Source organism: Hordeum vulgare, chromosome 7H (genome assembly GCF_904849725.1).
Source record: "Hordeum vulgare subsp. vulgare chromosome 7H, MorexV3_pseudomolecules_assembly, whole genome shotgun sequence".
NCBI classification, from domain to species: Eukaryota; Viridiplantae; Streptophyta; class Magnoliopsida; order Poales; family Poaceae; genus Hordeum; species Hordeum vulgare.
Genome location: NC_058524.1, coordinates 90,270,217 through 90,291,827, shown reverse-complemented (window position 1 = coordinate 90,291,827; position 21,611 = coordinate 90,270,217). Strand labels below are relative to the sequence as shown.

Sequence of the window (21,611 nt, the reverse complement as noted above, 5' to 3'; positions counted from 1 at the left end):
GGTACAAATCAAGGTATTGGTTTCGTCTTTCAAAGTTTTGCCCTTGATTCGGCCATCGCGGTACGGAAGGAGCATGTTATATCTACCCCAAATTTTTGTTCTTGATTCGGCCATTGCAGTACGGATCAAGGAGCATGTTATATTTACACCAATTTTTTGTCCTTGATTCGGCCATCGCGGTACAAATCAAGGAGCATGTTATATTTACTTCAAATCTCTGTCTTTGATTTGGCCATCGCGGTACGAGCCAAGGAGCATGTGTGGTTGCTTTACTCGTTGCATACTCTTTGTCCTAATGATCTCCTTCTTGGTTCGGTCCCCATAGCGATACAAGCCAAGATGAACGTAAATCTCGTTCCTTGGTATGGTCCCTATGCATTGATACAAATCAAGAGAATGTCATAAGGACGAAAACTTCATGAAAATTGTCTTGCTTTGGTCATTATAATTGAAACTGATATGACCATGTTGGAGCCAAATTGCAAAGGTGCTAAACTAAATTCATAATAAAATTCTTGTTCGGTTACGCTATAGACATTATGTGTCACGCTAGTTGTAAAACGGAAAAGAATATATATATTAAAAAGACCTTCATTTGGTTACGCTACGTGTGGGCATTATCCCAATGCTACACGATGTTTGTAGTAATACAAGTAAGGCAAAACTTAATTAAAAATATGTTTATGCTACACACGCAAAGACCAAAACCATGCAAGATGTATTATAAAACATGTCCCATCATAAAAACCAATATTGCTTGGTTACGCTACATGCGGACACTATATTAGTGTTACGAGGTATAGTATTAATACAAGCAAGATAAAACTATATAAATATTTGGGCCACACATTTGGTCAAAGTCACATAAAACATATTTATAAAACTGCTCCGATGCTATAAGAGCCTAAACTATTAGCATCATCAAAATCGCATATCATAAACCAATCTTACTTGGTTACGCTACACACGAACACGGTATGAGTGTTAAGTGGTGTTAGTAGTAATACAAGTAAGATAAATCCAAATAAAATGTTAAAGTCATTTATATGTCATAAAATGCTCCAATGCTATAAGAGCCTAAACTGTTAGCATAATCAAATTGCACATCATATAAAAACTGATTTTACTTGGTTATGCTACACACGGACACGGTATGAGTGTTACATGGTGTTACTAGTAATACCAATAAGATAAATCCGAATAAAATGTTAAATCCATAAACTGTGGCCATTGTCATATAAAAATATATTTATAAAATGCTTCAATGTTATAAGAGCCTAAACTATTAGCATCGCCAAAATCAAATGTCATAAACTATCCTTACTTGGTTACACTACACGCGGACACAATATGAGTGTTATGCGGTGTTAGTAGTAATACAAGTGAGATAAACCTAAATAAAATATCCGGGTCATATATTTCGGCCAAAGTAATATAAAACATGTGATAATGCTCCAATGCTATACGAGCCTAAACTATTAGCATCATCACAAATGTGTATCACAAACTCGCTTTACTTGGGTTATACTACACACGGACGTCAATCGAATGACGCTACGTGGAGTTAGTTTTAGTACCATGTAAGGTATAAATATAAAAAACCGATAAATGTTATATGACTCATGCAATATTAAATTTCTCCATACTCCTTCACTTGGTTACCCTACACGCGGGCATTGTCTTAGTGCTACGTGGTTCTAGTAGTAATACAAGTAAGACGAAACTCAATAAAAATGTGTTCATGTCACATACATATAGGTATGCAACATTCGTGCAAAGCATGTAATCAAGCATATTTCATGTAGCCTATGTAGGCTTTAAACAAAGAAAATATCATAAACAGACTTTACATGGGTCAGGCTACACGTAGGTGTCATATTACTACACCGTGTGGTTAGTTTTGATACCATGTGAAGTCAAAAGAAACAAATAGGACACATATCACATGCACCATAAAAAGCATCAAGATTGTGTTAGAAAGCTATAAGCCGTTACGCTACACGCAGAAACCACATCTGTGTTACGCAATAATAGTAGTAACATGATGATGCCAAACTTATTAAAATTGACATGTCACATACATTCATGCTACCAAAACCAAATATATCACATACGACCCCCACGGACAATATATGCACATCATATGTGTTGAATGTAGGATTAAACCATGTCTAGCAAAAATCAATTTCATGCTGCATATAAATGAGGCTGAACACAACTAAATTTGTTATATGCTAGGAAAATATATTCCAAAACATGACACATGAAATCATGAAGGAGTATTCACATAATAGCAAACTTCAACTTCGCCAAGCAGGAGTTCATCGACGACCGCAAGAACGATTTTCCTATAGCATATTGTAATAGGAATGTGTTGCAATCTTATGTAATAGACATGTTGGAATTCTTAATCAGGGGTTTTCTCTCCGGATATGTAATTAACAGAATTTTTATATAAATATAAGAGTTCTGGAAATATGTACCTGCAATGTTTGATCTTTATTTTATTTTATGCATTGTATGCGCTTAAATTTATTCACTCTGTATCAATGACGTGGACGCGTGTTCTACACGCCCGCCATTTTCCCGTCATCATCTACCACTCCGGTAGAAAGTTGACCACTTCATTACAAACACCCCCAAGAACACTAGTGCTCCCTCTCACCTACCCCCACACTTAATCTTAGATCCCAGAGAAATTCGTGAGAGTTTGTGAGAGAGGTTTTTTCCATTGATAGATCCACTCCCTCTCCTTCTTTTGACCAAAGAAAATCGTGATTTCAACAAGTATTGAGAATTTCCCCCTTGATCTTGTTATTCATGGAGGTTGGAGACTCATAGGAGGTAGGAGGTCTTCATAGAGGAATCACTTGTTGTACCCCCCCCTCCCCCCGAATTTTTTTGTGAAGATCCGAAGACCACCTCAAGGTCTAACACTAGTGGTTGACAATCTCATTCGTTGTGATATCTCAAGGAGAACAGGGTGAGCCTTCATGGTGTTGGTACGCTTTCGTGGTAACACTCCCTACACACACGTCATGGGGTTTCGAGCTATTTTATGCCAGGATATTTCGAGGAGCTATGTCATCGTCCTCTTCCAACAATATTGAGGGCAATGCTTGGTTGCAGTAGATGGAGCTCGAAAGAGAAGGAATGGAGGAAGTCACCATGGAAGAAGGAGATGGAGTTTCACTAGAGGTTCACCCTCGAGCTTCCAAGAGGGGCACTCTAGTGGGTATATCCACCATACCAAACTCTCATCAAGACATGAGGATGGCGAGGAGCTCAAGAAGTGAAGAAGTGCAAGGAGGGCCTACCCCTAGGAGGCCCCCAAACAGGCTAAATAGAAATAATTTTCAAAACTAGATTCACAATTATGGGATCGAATACACCTCTTGAGTGCACATACCTTCCAATTGGGACATTTCTTGTCCAAGTGAAAAGGATGCAGGAAGGAGTTCATGGAGGCTAGAAAATAAACATATTATGTTGGAGGTACAAAAGAATACTGCCCTAATCCAACATTTTCTTCAAGAAATTCAGATCCCAATGGATGTCTTGCTTAACATCGGAGAGCACAAGGCCACCACTTCATCACCACCATCACCTAAGAAAGAAGCTTGAGTACACGTGTATGGTCATGATCCTTAGCATGTTCCAAGCTTGGGGGAGGTGCCGTGGTATCGTATCACCGTCACTTTTACTATCTTTACCTTTTCCATTGTGATCCTTAGTTATTGTATGATTTATAAGAATAAAATCTTAAGTGTGATTTAGTTTCGAGTGCTTGTTTCGTAATCTATCAATCTATGTAATCGAGTGAGAGAGTTATATAATAAAGATTTGTTTGAGTTTGGTTGCTTTACCCCCTTTGCTTCAATCTTAGCAGTAAAAATTAGTGAACTCAAAACCTACTTTCATATTTCCTCAAAATAATAACAGATGAAGCACATATTAGCAACTCCATTTATTGATTCATTGAATGAGTCAGATGTCCAATTACGTGACTTAATTATGCAATACATCAACACCAAGATCCACTCAATTCACAACATACATGTTTTGAAATCTTATAGACTAGAAGAACACCCCTCTTTTACTTACAACCTACTTTTTTTCATACATGTTCCCTCATACTTTTCTATTCTCATCTTGTTCAAAGCAGGAGAAGGTTAAACTTGAGTGTAGCTCTCAGAAATTTTGGCAAACAATTGTAACGAACTCTATTCCTAACACTTGAATATTATGTTTATAATGTACTTAGCTTATTCACCTTGAGTATTCCTTCCAAAGATATCCATGAATAGGCACCTTCAACAGTTCCAACTCTTTCATTGATACAGTTGGGTAATGTTGTAACTAATACTGCTGAAACTTATCCCATCATACCCAATTTTCCAATGGAAAAACATCTAGATTTGCACTCATTCCTACATTCAAATGATTTCTTGGATTTTCCTCGGCGTAATATCTATCCGCCAAGCTTTGCTTCGGAATACAGTCAAGCAGTAATTGATTCATTCATCCTAAATTTCTCTGAATGTTTAATTATTGATGGCTCAATAAAGTTTGACCCTCTCATGCCTGCTGGATCACCAAGTACTAAAGATTTAGATGTTCTAGAAGTTTTCAACACGGAAAAAGTTAACGGAATCAACAATTATACAGTCACTTCTCCTTTAGAAGGTAATATGAGCTCTTATACAATCAAACTATTTTTTGTTCAATTATATGCACCCCTGTACTACAGATGTACTTAATAAAATTATTAGTTATTTATATTTCTCAAAGTAACTCTAGTTCTTTCTTTCTAAGATCATACTTCCTTTGTACCTAAATATTTGTAGTTGGGGAAAACTAGACTAGTTCTCCTTAACTACAATTATTTAGGTACATAGGGAGTAGTAATAATAAGTTTTTAATTTCCATTCTTCATTCTACATATACAACTATGGACTCGATAAGGAATGAACCAAGTTGGAATGACTTGAATGCAACAAAAATTCTAAATTGCAGACAAGAGAAATTCAGCTCTACTTAGTGCAAATTTATCTAAGCTAATTCATGTGTCATAGGTACTTTCAATTTATTTTTTCTTCATAAACTAAAGTTTGATTTTCATTTTTTTCCTCCATGTTCATTCTAATACAAGTTTAATTTCCAGCTTGGCTTCATCTCAGGCAATTCTCTGTATTGTGCACCACATCAAGCTAAAATGCACCCATTACAAGAAAATTATGTTCTCATTCGTTCACATCACTACTCACAAACAGTTGCAAATAGTAATGAAAATTATCTGCCATCTATTCAACTATCTCAGCCAGAACCTGCACCTGATTCTTACATAACAAACAAATTTGAGTATGACGCCCCCAATTTCAATGCAATAACTAATGCATTACAAGATCTAGCCCCACGAAAAATGAGTGGTTATGAAACAAGAACCTACTCTGATCTAGGTTCTTCGTCACTACTTAAACCTCACAGACAAGGTTCTTGAATCATAATTCTTCATCCCTCTATAGCAATAGTCCACTTAGGCCTTTCAACATCAACTCTGTACAACCAAAAATTAGAGTTGGAACTCCGCTTAACGATCCAGGGTTGTTTAAACTCATGGAAGAATTTGAAGCTGAATGCAGAAGGAATGAAATTGAGGTAGGAAAGAAGAAGAAATTTCAACATTTCTCTTCTGCAAAAAATGGTTCAACATTCCAACTACATGCAGTTCCAACAAGTTATCTTCTCAACACTAGTGCAAGTAGAATTCTTCAAGACAATGACTGGAGCTCTATCAGTTTTGGATTCAATGTATTTTTTAGAAATGTCACTTCCATAAACTGTTTTCAAAGAAAATGATTTCATCAATGTCATTTCATACATTCTATTCTTCATTCTATCATGTTTTAATAACTTCTCCGTGAAACTTTATAACATTAATTTCAAAACAACAACCAAAGAATATTCCAAGTCAATAAAGTTTTGGTTGTTCAAAAAAATCTAACAATTTCCTTGAGGCCTGGTTGACGGATGAATCCTCACTCTCTGATTGATACTCCAAAATGCTCAATATGGACCAACTAATCCATGGTAGGCAAGGCCTAATACCAAACACTCATGTTATTAGGCACGTTGTCCAAAGAGAAGACATGATATTGTGCATCAACTCCATTTTCTTTTCATTTTTTCCAATGTTCTCATCTGTTAAACAATATTAGTAGATTCAATGAAGAAAGTTTTTTCTCCTCGGAATTTCAGGAAATATGCCCTAGAGGCAATGATAAAATAGTTATTATTATATTTCATGTTTTAAGATAATCGTTTATTATCCATGTTATAATTGTATTGAATGAAAACATAGATACATGTGTGGATACATAGACAAAACAATGTCCCTAGCAAGCCTCTAGTTGGCTAGCCAGTTGATCAAGGATAGTCAAGGTTTTCTGACTATGTGCAAGTGTTTTCACTTGATAACTTGATCACATCATTAGGAGAATCATGTGATGGACTAGACCCAAACTATGAACGTACCATATTGATCGTGTTATTTTATTGCTATTGTTTTCTGTGTGTCAAGTATTTATTCCTATGACCATGAGATCATATAACTCACTGGCACCGGAGGAATACCTTGTGTGTATCAGACATCGCAACGTAACTGGGTGACTATAAAGGTGCTCTACATGTATCTCCGAAGGTGTCCGTTGAGTTAGTATGGATCAAGACTAGGATTTGTCACTCTATGTGACGGAGAGGTATCTCGGGGCCCACTCGGTAATACAACATCACACACAAGCCTTGCAAGCAAGGTGACTAAGTGTAAGTCATGGGATCTTGTATTACGGAACGAGTAAAGAGACTTGCCGATAACGAGATTGAAATAGGTATGCGGATACCAACGATCGAATCTTGGGCAAGTAACATACCGAAGGACAAAGGGAATGATATACGAGATTATATGAATCCTTGACACTAAGGTTCAACCGATAAGATCTTCGAAGAATATGTAGGATCCAATATGGGCATCCAGGTACCGCTATTGGATATTGACCGAGGAGTGTCTCGGGTCATGTCTACATAGTTCTCGAACCCGCAGGGTCTACACACTTAAGGTTCCGTGACGTTTCGGTATAGTTGAGTTATAGGTGTTGGTAACCAAAAGTTATTCGGAGTCCCGGATGAGATCACGGACATCACGAGGGTTTCTAGAATCGTCCGAAAACGAAGATTGATATATAGGATGGTTTCATTTGGTCACCGAAAATTTTCGGGCATTTTCGGTAGTGTACCGGGAGTGACGAATGGGTTCCGGGTGTTTACCGGGAGGGGCCCACCCACCCGGGAGTGAGCCCATGGACTTAGGGCGGCGCACCAAGTCCTTAGTGGGCTGTTGGAGTCAGCCCAAGAGGACTATGGCACCACAAGTAAAAATACCAAGAGGAAAGAAGAAGAAAAAAAAGGAAAGAGGGAGGTGGGAAGGAAGAGGAGGACTCCTCCTTCCCGAACCGAATTGGAGGAGGAGTCCTCCTCCACCCTTCAGACGGCGCACCCTTGGGGCCCTTGTGCCCCAAGGCTAGCCCCTCCCCTCCTCCTATATATATTGGTGGTTTAGGGCTTTTTGAGACACAACTTTGCCACGTTGATACGTCCATTTTGCATCATGCTTTCACGTTGATATTTATCGCTTTTTGGGCTGTTATTACACTTCCCGGTACAATACTTATGCCTTTTCTCTCTTATTTTTGCAAGTTTTACATGAAGAGGGAGAATGCCGGTAGCTGGAAATCTGGCCTGAAAAAGGAGCAAGTTTGAGATACCTATTCTGCGCAAGTCCAAAAGCCGTGAAAATCAACGAGGATTTTTTTGGGATTTATAAAAAATACTAGGCCGAAGAAGTACCACAGGAGCGCCAGCAGGAGGCCACAAGCCTGCTAGGCGCGGCCTCCCCCCTGGCCGCGCCTAGGGGGCTTGTGGGCTCTCACTTGGCCCTCTGGCTCCCCTCTTTTGCTACAAGAAGTGTTTCATTCTAGAAAAAAATCAGGAGGAGGCTTTTCGGAGGATTCGCCGCCGCCACGAGGCAGAACTTGAGCAGAACCAGTCTAGAGCTCCGGCAGGACGATCCTGCCGGGGAAACTTCCCTCCCGGAGGGGGAAATCGTTGCCATCGTCATCACCAACACTCCTCTCATCGGAGGGGACTCATCACCATCAACATCTTCATCAGCACCATCTCATCTCCAAACCCTAGTTCATCACTTGTAACCAATCTCCGTCTCACGACTCCGATTGGTATTTGTAAGGTTGCTAGTAGTGTTAATTACTCTTTGTAGTTGATGCTAGTTGGATTACTTGGTGGAAGAGTTTATGTTTCAGATCTTTGATGCTACTCATTACCTCTCTGGTCATGATTATGATTATGCTTTGTGAGTAGTTACTTTTGTTCCTGAGGACATGGGATAAGTCTTGCTATAAGTAGTCATGTGAATTTGGTATTCGTTCGATAATTTGATGTGTTGTATGTTGCTTTTCCTCTAGTGGTGTTATGTGAACGTCGACTACATAACACTTCACCATTATTTGGGCCTAGAGGAAGGCATTGGGAAGTAGTAAGTAGATGATGGGTTGCTAGAGTGACAGAAGCTTAAACCCTAGTTTATGCGTTGCTTCATAAGGGGCTGATTTGGATCCACTAGTTTAATGCTATGGTTAGACTTTGTCTTAATTCTTCTTTCGTAGTTGCGGATGCTTGAGAGAGGGGTTAATCATAAGTGGGATGCTTGTCCGAGTAAGGGCAGTACCCAAGCGCCGGTCCACCCACATATCAAACTATCAAAGTAGCGAACGCGAATCATATGAACATGATGAAAACTAGCTTGACAGAAATTCCCATGTGTCCTCGGGAGCGCTTTTCCTCCTATAAGAGTTTGTCCAGGCTTGTCCCTTGCTACAAAAGGGATTGGGCCACTTTGCTGCACCGTTGTTACTTTTGTTACTTGCTACTTGTTACGAATCATCTCACCACACAACTACTTGTTACCGATAATTTCAGTGCTTGCAGAGAATACCTTGTTGAAAACCACTTGTCAGATCCTTCTGCTCCTCATTGGATTTGACACTCTAACTTATCGAAAGGACCATGATAGATCCCCTATACTTGTGGGTCATCAAGACTCTTTTTTGGCGCCGTTGCCGGGGTGTGAAGCGCCTTTGGTAAGTGGAAATTGGTAAGGAAACATTTATATAGTGTGCTCAAATTTGTTGTCACTTGTCACTATGGAAACTAATCCTTTGAGGGGCTTGTTCAGGGTATCTTCACCTCGAACGGAAGCACAAATAGTTGCTCCTCAACCTGCTGCAACTACTGAAAATATTTGCTATGAATTTCCTTTGGGTATGCTTGAGAAACTGCTAGCTAATCCTTTTACAGGAGATGGAACATCACATCCAGACTTGCATCTAATCTACGTAGATGCAGTTTGTGGTTTATTTAAGCTTGCACGTTTGCCCGAGGATGAGGTCAATAAGAAGGTCTTTCCCTTATCTTTGAGGGATAAGGCGTTGACATGGTATAGGCTATGTGATGATACTCGATCATGGAACTACAATCGGTTGAAATTGGAATTTCATCAAAAAATTTACCCTATGCATCTAGTACATCATGATCGGAATTATATTTATAACTTTTGGCCTCGTGACAGAGAAAGCATCGCTCAAGCTTGGGGAGGCTTAAATCAATGTTATATTCATGCCCCAATCATGAGCTCTCGAGAGAAATTATCATTCAGAACTTCTATGCTCGGCTTTCTCATGATGATCGCACCATGCTTGTCACTTCTTGTACCGGTTCTTTTATGAAGAGAGATATTGACTTCAAATGAAATTTATTGGAGAGAATTAAACGCAACTCTGAAGATTGGGATCTTGATGAAGGTAAGGAATCAGGTATGAATTTCAAGTTTGATTGTGTTAAATCCTTTGTTGAAACAAATAGTTTTTGTGATTTTAGCGCTGAGTATGGACTTGACCCTGAGGTAGTAGCTTCATTGTGTGAATCATTTGCTGCTCATATTGATCTCCCCAAAGAGAAGTGGTTTAAATATCATCCTCCCTTAGAAGTCAATGTAGTTAAACCCAATCCAGTTGAAGAGAAAGTCATTGCCTATATGATCCTACTGTTCCCAGTGCTTACATTGAGAAACCACCTTTCCCTGTTAGGATAAAGGATCATTCTAAAGCTTCAACTGTTATACGTAGGGGCTACATTCGAACACCTACACCCCCTGAGCAAATTAGAGTTGAACCTAGCATTGCTATTATCAAAGATCTCATGTCCGACAATGTCGAGGGCCATGATATTCACTTCTGTGACGATGTTGCTAGAATTGCTAAACCACATGCTAGAGACAAACATAGGCCTGTTGTTGGCACGTCTGTTGTTTCTGTTAAGATAGGAGATCATTGTTATCATGGTTTATGTGATGTGGGTGCTAGTGTTAGTGCAATACCTCAATCCTTATATGATGAAATTAAAGACGAGATTGCACCTGCCGAGATAGAACCCATTGATGTCACTATTCAGCTTGCCAATAGAGATACTATCTGCCCTGTGGGAATTGTTAGGGATGTTGAAGTCTTGTGTGGTAAAACGAAGTATCCTGCTGATTTCCTCGTTCTTGCTACCACACAAGATAGCTTTTGTCCCATCATTTTTGGCAGACCTTTTCTCAATACTATCAATGCTCATATTGACTGTGAGAAGCAAACCGTCACTGTTGGCTTTGAAGGCGTGTCACATTAGTTCAATTTCTCCAAGTTTGGTAGACAACCTCATGAAAAGGAGTTGCCTAGTAAGGATGAAACTATTGCCCTAGCTTCTATTGTCGTGCCTCCTACTGATCCCTTAGAGCAATACTTGCTTGAGCATGAAAATGATATGCATATGGATGAAAGGGATGAGATAGATAGAGTTGTCTTAGAACAATATCCTATCCTTAAGAATAATTTGCCTGTTGAACTTCTTGGGGATCCACCCCCACCAAAGGGTGATCCTGTGTTCGAGCTTACACAGTTTTCCAAATACTCTTAAGTATGCTTATCTTGATGAGAAAGAGATATATCCTGTTATTATTAGTGCTAGCATCTCAGAGCATGAAGAAAAAAAGTTATTAAAAACTCTGAGGAAGCACCGTGCTGCTATTGGATATACTCTTGATGATCTTAAGGGCATTAGTCCCACTCTATGTCAGCACAAGATTAAAACTGATCCTGATTCCAAACCAGTTGTTGATCATCAATGGAGATTAAATCCTAAGATGAAAGAGGTAGTAAGAAAAGAAATACTAAAGCTCCTGGAAGCAGGTATTATCTATCGTGTTGCTCATAGTGATTGCGTGAGTCCGGTGCATTGCGTCCCTAAGAAGGGAGGTATTACCATTGTCCCTAATGATAAGGATGAATTGATCCCACAGAGGATTATTACTGGCTATAGGATGGTGATCGATTTTAGGAAATTGAATAAAGCCACTAGGAAAGATCATTACCATTTGCCTTTTATCGACCAAATGCTAGAAAGACTGTCTAAACACACACACTTCTGCTTTCTAGACGGTTATTCTGGTTTCTCCCAAATACCAGTTGCACAAACTGATAAGGAGAAAACCACTTTCACCTGCCCTTTCGGCACCTTTGCTTATAGACGTATGCCTTTTCGCTTATGTAATGCACCTGCCACCTTTCAAAGATGCATGATGGCTATATTCTCTGACTTTTGTGAAAAGATTGTTGAGGTTTTCATGAATGACTTCTCCATTTACGGGTCTTCTTTTGATGATTGCCTCAGCAACCTTGATCGAGTCTTGCAGAGATGTAAATACACCAACCTTGTCTTGAATTGGGAGAAGTGCCACTTTATGGTTAATGAAGGCATTGTCTTAGGACATAAAATTTCCGAAAGAGGTATTGAAGTCGATAAGGCTAAGGTTGATGCAATCGAGAAAATGCCATACCCCACAGATATCAAAGGTATAAGAAGTTTCCTTGGTCATGCTGGTTTCTATAGGAGGTTCATTAAAGACTTCTCTAAGATTTATAGGCCTCTTACTAATCTCTTGTAAAAGGATATTCCTTTGTTTTTGATGATGATTGTGAGGAAGCCTTCGAAATACTTAAGAAGGCCTTGATAACTGCGCCTATTGTTCAACCACCTGATTGGAACTTACCTTTTGAAATCATGTGTGATGCTAGTGATTATGTTGTTGGTGATGTTCTAGGACGAAGAGTTGATAAGTTGTTGATACTTAAGAAGGCCTTGATACGCTGTTGGTAACTACTTGTTACCGATAATTTTAGTGCTTGCAGAGAATACCTTGCTGAAAACCACTTGTCAGATCCTTCTGCTCCTCGTTGGGTTCGACACTCTTACTTATCGAAAGGACTACGATAGATCCCCTATACTTGTGGGTCATCACACGTGCAACTCAAGCCTATTCCACTTAGTTTTGCCTCTAGATCGGATTTCTGCGAAGCTTGGGCGGAGCCCTGCAGGAGTAGATCATCACCACCACCGGAGCGTCGTCACGCTGCCGGAGAACTCATCTACTTCTCCGTCTTGCTTGCTAGATCAAGAAGGCCGAGATCGTCATCAAGCTGTACGTGTGCTGAACACGGAGGTGCCGTCCGTTCGACGCTAGATCAGAACGGATCGTGGGACGACAGTGATTTGAATCACGAAGTTGTACCACTACATCAACCACGTTTCTTAACGCTTCCCGCTTAGCGATCTACAAGTGTACGTAGATCTAATCTCCTCTAGTAGATGGACATCACCATGATAGGTCTTCGTGTGCGTACGATTTTTTTTCCCATGCAACGTTCCTCAACAAAATACTCATGAGGCCTCTACTGGATCATCCGGACCTGATATCCAAAGATATATTAAGTGAAGCAAGAGTCGGCTTCAATTTACAAATATCAAAATTTGTAAGAACTATACTTGAAGCAATTTACTTTAATGAATTTTATCATTGCCATTATATTATTTTACAGAACAACATTGTAATTTTTTAGGTCCACTTGCCTTGCTTCAATGATAAACAATGGATTTGAATAACAACGAACCTAGAAAGTGGAAGGTTTTTTTATATTATTAATCATGATGGCTCTGGAAATGAAAAGTTCACAACAATCATAAGCATTGTGTGCTATAATTTAAAGTCAATGTTTGCGCTAACCTACCTGAACAACAGTGCATTCAACATGAAAGACTTTGACTATATATTTCTTGTAGTTCCTAGAACTCATTTCAGGTTAGGGACTTTGACTTTTTACGTCACTTGCCTTTGACTATCTAAAGATTTCTTGCAATGTCTATAACTCATAACAAAATACATTTTAGGTTTTGTTTTCTTGTTAATTGAACTGGACTGAAACTAGCATGCTAGTCAACCTGTTTATTCAATTCCATGTATGACACATGTGTTTTCCTACTGCAAATCCTTAAAACTTATCGTCGAAAGGGAGTTCTAGGATTCTCAACTGTAAGTGTTTTATCTTTTTAAATCAACATATCCTACTTTCAAATCTTTATGTGATAGAACAAAAAAAATTAAATTGCACTCACATTTCTGCAACAGGTGGATTTGCAACCTATGCACGAAATATTATTGTATGATGTTGCAACATACAACAGTAGCGAGGTGCAACTACCAATAGTAAGGACATTTCTTCAAAAGCATGTCAGTTCGAAACTTGTTTTTCAATTCATACTTTCTTTCACTAACTTTGATAGTAAGGCAAGTTTTCAATCAAGAAACGCAATTTATCCATTGTATTTTTATTCAATAGTGTTTCTGCTCATTCAAATAAAATGGCCTTGCCAGCATACACAATGAACTGTTCAAAGGTAGGATAAATTCTTTGAATCAAACGTAGTTCATTTGTTTCCATGAGATAGTCAAGAAAAAATGAAAGACAAATTTGTTGTACTAAATTTATTTTTATTAGAAACTAAATGTCTTTTGTTGTTTTTCATTTTCAGGTCTACTCCACGAAATAAAATGCTTCACTACCGACCTCAACATTTCTGAACAAAGAATTCTTGAGAGTATGCTTCACAGCTTAACGCAGGATCAACACTGAAAATGTCTTTCGATTTTCATTATGTTTCAAGTCAGTCGTAATTCTTAGAATAAAGTTCCATTCAAGTAAACAAAAAATTTGAATCACCCCATTCTGAAGATTTTCCATTATGAAGACACTTCCTTTTATATATAGTTCAAGAAACTCAACAGAGAAAAAAATGTTAGATCGAATGAATTTCCTAGTTTCCCCGAGACTTAACAGTTTGAAATGTATCGAACAAATAGTTTAGCGAAAATAAACAGTCCAACGCAGAAGCAGTCGAACGAAAGAACAAAAGAAACAATCGAAAGTAGCGGAACAGTAGAAAATTCACAAAACAGTAGAAGCAAGTACTTGGGCCATCGAAGAAACAACCCAAGTAGGACGCACTGCAAGCGCCACTTATCCGAATCGACGCAGAAGCTCCCGAGGAAAAGCAGGGACCTCCTATTTACCGCAATGATAAAATTACTGCACACACATGGAGAATCGAACGTGAGATTCCCTTTTAGGCAACTCGCGGCTAGCCATTGCACCATGAAATGTTCTCAAGAATAATAACGCAACACACCGTATAAGAACAATAAGCCACAACAGATCTATTTTTTTAAAATGTTTACATGCAGTTCCTTTTTAAAACCTGTATCTTTTTCTGGAGGCAAAAAAATCCAAAATTGTGAATAATTATTTTTAAATGTCAAACATTTTTTGAGTTGCGAACAATTTTTTGAAAAACAACAAAGTGTTCTTGTAATTTTGAACAAATTTTGAAAACACGAACTTATTAAATGTGTAAACTTTTTTGAAAAACAAGAACATTTCAAAAAATTGAATGAGAATTGAAAAGGCGAACATTTTTTGAAACTTGGAACATAACTGGAAGAAAGCAGACATTATTTGGATCTCTGAACAATTTTTAGATAAAGGGAACATTTTTTAAACTGAACAAAATTTGGCAACACAAACATTATTTCAAATTTTGACTTTTTAAAAAATATGAACAAGTTTCGAAACTCAAACATTTTTTGAATTAATACAAAGAAGATTCAGAACGGAAAAAAATATATGAAAATCTGATTTTTTTTTCTCATTTATTTAGAAAAACATGATGAAAAATCCGAAATTCTAAACATTTTCAAAAAACTGAAATTCTGAATAAAACATTTATATTATAAACGAAATTAAGAAATTATATTGTTTTTGAATTTATTTAAATTAGGAAATTTTTAAAAAATAAAAGGGACAGAAAAAATAAAAGAGAAAAAATAAACAGAAAAAACGAAAAAACAAATTAAAAAACGGGTTAGGAACCTTGTATAAGATTCCCAAAACCGGAAAAGACCAGCCGAAACCTTCTAGAAGCCTCCAGAATCCTGGAGCACATTAATGGGCCATCCCAGCTCAACGCTCGATCGCATCCTCTTATGTGAAAGATCGAGAACGTGACGCAAAATGCGTCACATAGGGTTTCTAAATAAGTAACCCTAGCTAGGGAGAGGGAAAAGTAAAAAAATCCCAGTGCATTCAACTCGAAATCAATAATTGAGAAGTACACCTTTTTAAGATTATTCTCATTTTTTCAGGTTGCGACAAATGGCGCACTTTATGCGTGCCACTTGTTACAACCTGACTGTTTTTCGTTTTTTCGTAGATCTGTATTTTCAAAATGTTTTATCTCCTAAACCGTGAATTCATATCTCAAATTGTTTTCATCATTGGGTTTCTCGCGTTGAGATTTTTAAAACTAGATCCCATATTGATAGGTTTTGACAAATTTTTTTCTTGATTTTTTTTTTAAAAAACCGTGCCTATCGTGATAGAAAAAAAAACAAAAAACACGTTTTCCCTTTCCGAGAGGCACGAACGTGCCTCTCGTGCCTCTCACGAAAGCAAAACCGTGAAGTAAAACCATGCCTCTCACGAAAAAAATATGGTTTTTTCCATTTCCAAGAGGCACGTGCGTCCCTCTCATGAAGGCAAATCCATGCCTCTCGTGAAAGCAAATCCGTGTCTCTCGCGGGAAAAAAAATACGTTTTTTCTCTTTCTGAGAGGATTGTCCGTGCCTCTCGCGAAGGTAAAATCGTGCATCTCACGAAAGCAAAACCATATTTTTCACAGAAGCAAAACCGTGGCTCTTTCAAAATAAAAACAAAAAAACACATTTTTTTCCGTTTTTAAGAGGCACGGCCGTGTCTCTCGCGAAAGCAAAATCAAGCTTCTCACGAAAAAAAACAGAAAACAAACTTTTTCCTGCAAATTGTTTTGTCAAAAAACTAAAAAAGACTGGTGAAAAGCCAAAACACCAAAAAAATCGGGAAAACCCAATCTAAAAAGTCGAAAATGCATGCGAAAAAAACGAAATCCAAATAAAACGTTCAGAGCGCGAGACGTGGCGACGGTTGAGAATGCGTCAAATGGTGACGGGAGGGAGTGCTCGCTCAAAGATTCTGAAAAAGCGCTCGCTAACTACTCCCTCCGTACCTAAATATAAGTCTTTTAATATATTTCACTAGGTGTCTACATACGAAGCAAAATGAATGAATCTATACTCTAAAGTATGTCTATATACATCCGTATGTAGTCCATTAGTGAAAACTCTAGAAAGACTTATATTTAGGAACGGAGGTAGTAGTTGCTTCCCCTTCACATGTTCTCCTTTCGCAAGACTTAACAGGCCGAAACTGCACTGAAATTTACACGTTTTGATTGATGGGCCGAACTGAATGAGCCCACCTTACCAGCCAGGGAGGAATGCGATAGAACTCTAGAACCTTCTGCGGTGGCCGCTACCCAAGAGCCGTCGGCGTCCCGGCACACACAGACACAGGGCGGTCGGCCATAAGCAAGGAGCGAGAAGCGTCTCAGAAAAGAGGCCGAAGAAAGAGTATCTGGCGCAAAGAAAAGAAAACTAGGGCGAGAGAGTAATAAACTAGAGAAAAGACGAGTGAAAAGGAAAGCGCGTGTACCAAACACCAACGGCTCGCAAAGGAGGAGAATCTGCTCCCATTACTGAGCTGTGCGCACGCCCTGACGGCGCCGCACTAGACTAGAGTAGGTGCTGCTGCGGAACCAGGAGGGGAGAGCGAGTGGAGGAGAGGAGGGTGCGGGAGAGAGATGGGGTCCGGATCTTTCCTCAAGGTGCTGGCCAAGAACTTCGACGTCCTCGCCGGGTACGGGCTCCTCTCCCTCCCCCCCTTCCCCTTTCTTGCTCTCGTTCAAGGTTGCGTCCTCGCCCGGCGACTGGTTCACCGGCCGATTAGTTAGGGGGGTTCCTCGTTGCTGCGGTTTCCTCATGTCATGGATCTGCCGTTCATGTCGTTAGCCCGGTAGGCTGCGCCTGGGGCTTGTGGGCGAAGATGTGCCGGAATCTTGGAGTGGGCGATTTGTAGTCTGCTGTCTCGGGGTAAGGGTGAGCGAGTGCGTTTGGGTCATGTGGATCTTGCTGGCACTGGAAAATGCCCTGCTTCAAAGCCCTAGTGCCAAAGTTAGGATTTCTTTTCCTTTTTGCTTGTATTATTGCTTTCTCTGAGAGTGGCGATGAAAAAAAAAACCCTACTTCAAGGCCCTAGTGTCGAATTTAGGATTTCCTGTTGTCCTTATATTTTTTCTTTCTCTGAGAGCGGCAACGGAAAATATCCTATTTCAAAGCCCTAGTTTCAAAGCGGGGTTTTTTCTGTGTGCTGTGTTGATGCTTTCTCTGAGAGCATCAAGTACTACTTGTTTACGTTTGCATCTTGGACTAGCTGTATGATTGATGCTTCCACAGAGATTGCCAACCACGTGGTGCTGACTGCTGACTGCTGACTGCCGGCAGCAGTTTGTGTTGTGCAACTTAGATCATGGTTAATAGTATAGCCAACTGCTGGCTATAAGGAGTTGCCATGTCATATATAGTCGACCTAACAGTTAACACGTATAGTAACAAGTTGCTAAGAGGTACTATTTTATTAATGCTGTCTTGCTGATCCGTATGCCCCTGTGCTGTGGAGATAATAGGAAGTTAAGGACAGATATACCGATTCTTCTGTCCGGGATACATTTATATGCTCAGTGCAAATGTTGTTGTGCCTACTGGAGGAAGCGTGCTGCGGGTGTGTTTGAAGAGAGTGGTTGGTGTTCAGGATATAACCTGACTTCAGTGTTCTACAAACTCTGCTCAGTTTAACTACTGGATCTGATGTCATGTGCTGCTACAATCTTGCGGGGCTAAATGCTTTTTGTTAGTGCAGTAGCTTGTCTGACTTGTTGTCATGGCAGTACAGAGGATGACGATAACTGTTAAGAACAAAAATATTTCATCTTAAAAATAATAATGCCGTCTTATCATGTATTCTCCGAGAGATAGAGCTGGCTCTATGTTGGTGTGATGCCTTTAGCTTCAGGACCTAGGATATTTTTCTAAATGGTATACTTTCTTTGATGGATTCTAAATGCTATACTTAAGTGCTTTTAATTCTGATTTTAATTTTGCCCCTCTTTGCAGGCCACTGGTTTCGCTTGCTTATCCTCTGTAAGTACTACCATTATCCTCGGTTACATGATTCACTTACCTCATTTCATCTCGATACTGACTTCCACTGTTGTAATTTCCACATTTTCTCTGTTAACACCGTTTGCAGATATGCCTCTGTGAGAGCAATTGAAACAAAATCTCAAGTAGATGATCAGCAATGGCTTACTTACTGGGTGCTGTACTCGTTTATCACTTTGTTTGAGCTCACTTTTGCTCCGATACTTGAATGGTAAACATCATTTTTCTGGCTCTTCGGATACACTATAGTAATTCTAAACCTTTAATATCCCAAAATGTTCAGTGTTGGTGACACTCCTCATAATTTCTACTGCCTCTGTCCCGTAATGTAAGACGCTTTTTGACACTACACTAGTGTCAAAGAACGTCCTACATTATGGGACGGAGGGAGTACTTGACAGTAGTGAAAGCTGTAACAATAAAAGACCAAGAGAAGAATTGGCCCTGATTCGTTGTGCTCCCTTTTATGCTTTTCTTGTGTTATTCATTATTTGTTCCTATAACTATTTGATGCACCACGAAGTGGATAGACGGTCAGACATCCTTTCTTAAGAGAGAAATTATAGGACTGCAATAACGGCATTTATTTTATAAGACTGTAATCAAACTAATGGACGGGGAGCCTTGGCGCAGCGGTAAAGCTGTTGCCTTGTGACCGTGAGGTCACGGGTTAAGGTTCAAGTCCTGGAAACAGCCTCGGGCTGCTCTTTACTTCAATCAAACATATGAGCCGTTAATACTATTATTACAAGGCGAAAAGATGTTCAGATATGCTTTCCTGCGAGAGAAATTGTAAGACTACAATCAAACTAATATGAGCCGTTAATCCTATGTAACCTAATGCCCGCAAGGTTGCCGTAGACTTCACACTTTATATAAATCTGGAAGGAAATGATACATAACTAAAGCATCATGGTTAATAAGTAAATAACGAGGTAGTTTGTGTTATTTATGCTATATTAGTTTTGGTTTCCTTGCTAGTGTCTCCAATGCATACTGTTTACAATTTAGTTTACATGGCATCAGTAACACAACATTTGATACTTACGAAATTTTGAGAGCACGTAGGTAGGTAGTATAGATCTCTTTGTTTAAATAAGAAAAGAATAAAATGCATTGTCGATGTAATGGGCTAGATTTGCTATGCTTCAAGTTCAAAATACAGCCTGGACAGATGTTGCACATTCTAGTGCTACTTTACATCTTTTATTCAATTCATGATCTACATGTATGGCACAGAAGAATAAGAATGTCCTTGCCAACAAATATTCAACTGGGAACAGAAATATTGCTATAGCCTATAGTGATCATTGTGTATGTATAGTTTGTAAGCCATTCGTATGGTATGAACAAAAGAGACATAGGTGCGTTTTTACATTAGAAGGCAAAACATTTCGTTTTAAATGTATCAGAAATAACTTGCCATAAGTATTTTCTTTCCTGTAACCAGAATTACCCTTGATCACTGGATGGCTTTTTGTTAAATATTCCTCTTACCTCTGCAAGCTGGAGCGTCTTAATATACTAGGATTAAGTATTCCTCTTACCTTCTTAACATTCTTTTTTGCAGGCTTCCATTCTGGCCCTATGGAAAACTGTTCTTCAACTGCTGGCTAGTCTTTCCTTGCTTCAATGGTGCTGCTTATGTTTACGAGCATTTTGCGCGGCCAATGTTTGTGAATCGCCAAATAGTCAACATCTGGTACGTCCCAAGGAAGGATAAGTTGAGTAAACCTGATGATGTACTCTCAGCCGCAGAGAAATATATTGAACTAAATGGACCAGAAGCATTTGAGAAGCTAATCAGCAAGGTATTCCTGTTGCCGACTGGAATACTTGCAAATGCATTTCTTTAGTATCAAATGTTTATCTGTTGTAGTGCTGCTATATTCCTGCTTATGTCATTTATGTGATAATTGTCCCTTCTTTCATGCCAGTCTGCGTGATAGGTTTATGAATCAAGCCATTTTTACTGTAGTGACGTAAGATAACTGGCTGATTGACTCACTCTTCTTTGAATGCTTGCATTGCATAGTATTGACATGCATGTTTTCCTGCACCGGTGTGCTCAATAGTTCAATTGCTATACTTACATAAATTGTACTTCCGCTCTATATGTTTTTTTACCTTACTTCTAGCTAGTGCAGCTAATTTATCAACTCTTTTCAGTCTACAAGTACAAAGCCTTCAAAGTTTAGGAGCACGAGGCGGTCGATCTTGCAGGGGGCGGAAGCTGAAAAGATGGGCAAGGCTGAGAGAGATTCATGGGGTGAAAATCCATTCTATGATAAAAACTACCGACACTAAATCAGGTTAGCCTGGAGTGTACTTGCAGGCTCGATGGGAATGCCAAATTAGATTTGCATTGTAATAAATTGTGAAGGCTCTTCCTTACAAAGATTCAATTCTACTTTTCATGCAGCCATCTTAGATTCTGCTTGATGAAGAGCTTTCCACGCACGATGCTTGAGGACTGCATGACGCATCTACCAAATCGTCATTGGTACCAGAACAACTATGCGACGGTTGAATTCTTGTAAATAGGTGCCAGCGTTGACATGTTCCCAGATGATGTAATGTTGTCTTGCATATTAGTAACAGATTTGGCTAGGCCAACTTATCATGTGGCTTTACTAGACGTCGCCTGCTTCGAACATAGCGATTTCCTGTGTGCGGGGTAATTGTGCGTTTTAATTTAAACATTCTGAAGATTTTTCTAGAATTAAGAACTTCAAATGGACGTTTATGATGTCAAGCAATTCCAGCTTTGATCAAAATGTCCTGGTCCTGCACATAATATTACATATTTTTTTAAATGACAGTATTTTTTTTGAGGAAAAAATGACAGAATTTTTATAACAACAGATTACAGTAAATTTCTTGTAGACAGTCATTGTCAGATTACAAACGTTTTTTTTTTGAGGCAATCAAACGTTTTGTTTCCTCAGTGCGCGCGCTA

At 39.0% G+C, this 21,611-nt stretch overlaps 1 protein-coding gene across 1 annotated transcript; it reads left to right on the top strand.

Annotated features, from left to right (window-relative positions):
• The first annotated feature begins 16,996 nt into the window (after positions 1-16,996).
• On the top strand, positions 16,997-21,429 carry LOC123407057 (HVA22-like protein a). The gene is made up of 6 exons (XM_045100097.1): positions 16,997-17,291; positions 18,605-18,631; positions 18,741-18,863; positions 20,223-20,463; positions 20,822-20,964; positions 21,075-21,429. The coding sequence occupies exons 1-5, from the start codon at positions 17,236-17,238 to the stop codon at positions 20,957-20,959; spliced, it is 585 nt and encodes a 194-aa protein (XP_044956032.1). The 5' UTR covers positions 16,997-17,235; the 3' UTR covers positions 20,960-20,964; positions 21,075-21,429.
• The last annotated feature ends 182 nt before the right edge of the window (positions 21,430-21,611 follow it).

Coding starts and splice junctions, on each gene's coding strand:
- LOC123407057 (XM_045100097.1), top strand. CDS start 17,236: ATGGGGTCCGGATCTTTCCTCAAGGTGCTGGCCAAGAACTTCGACGTC. Junction 18,632..18,740: donor GTTTCGCTTGCTTATCCTCT/GTAAGTACTACC, acceptor CACCGTTTGCAG/ATATGCCTCTGTGAGAGCAA. Junction 20,464..20,821: donor TTGAGAAGCTAATCAGCAAG/GTATTCCTGTTG, acceptor AACTCTTTTCAG/TCTACAAGTACAAAGCCTTC.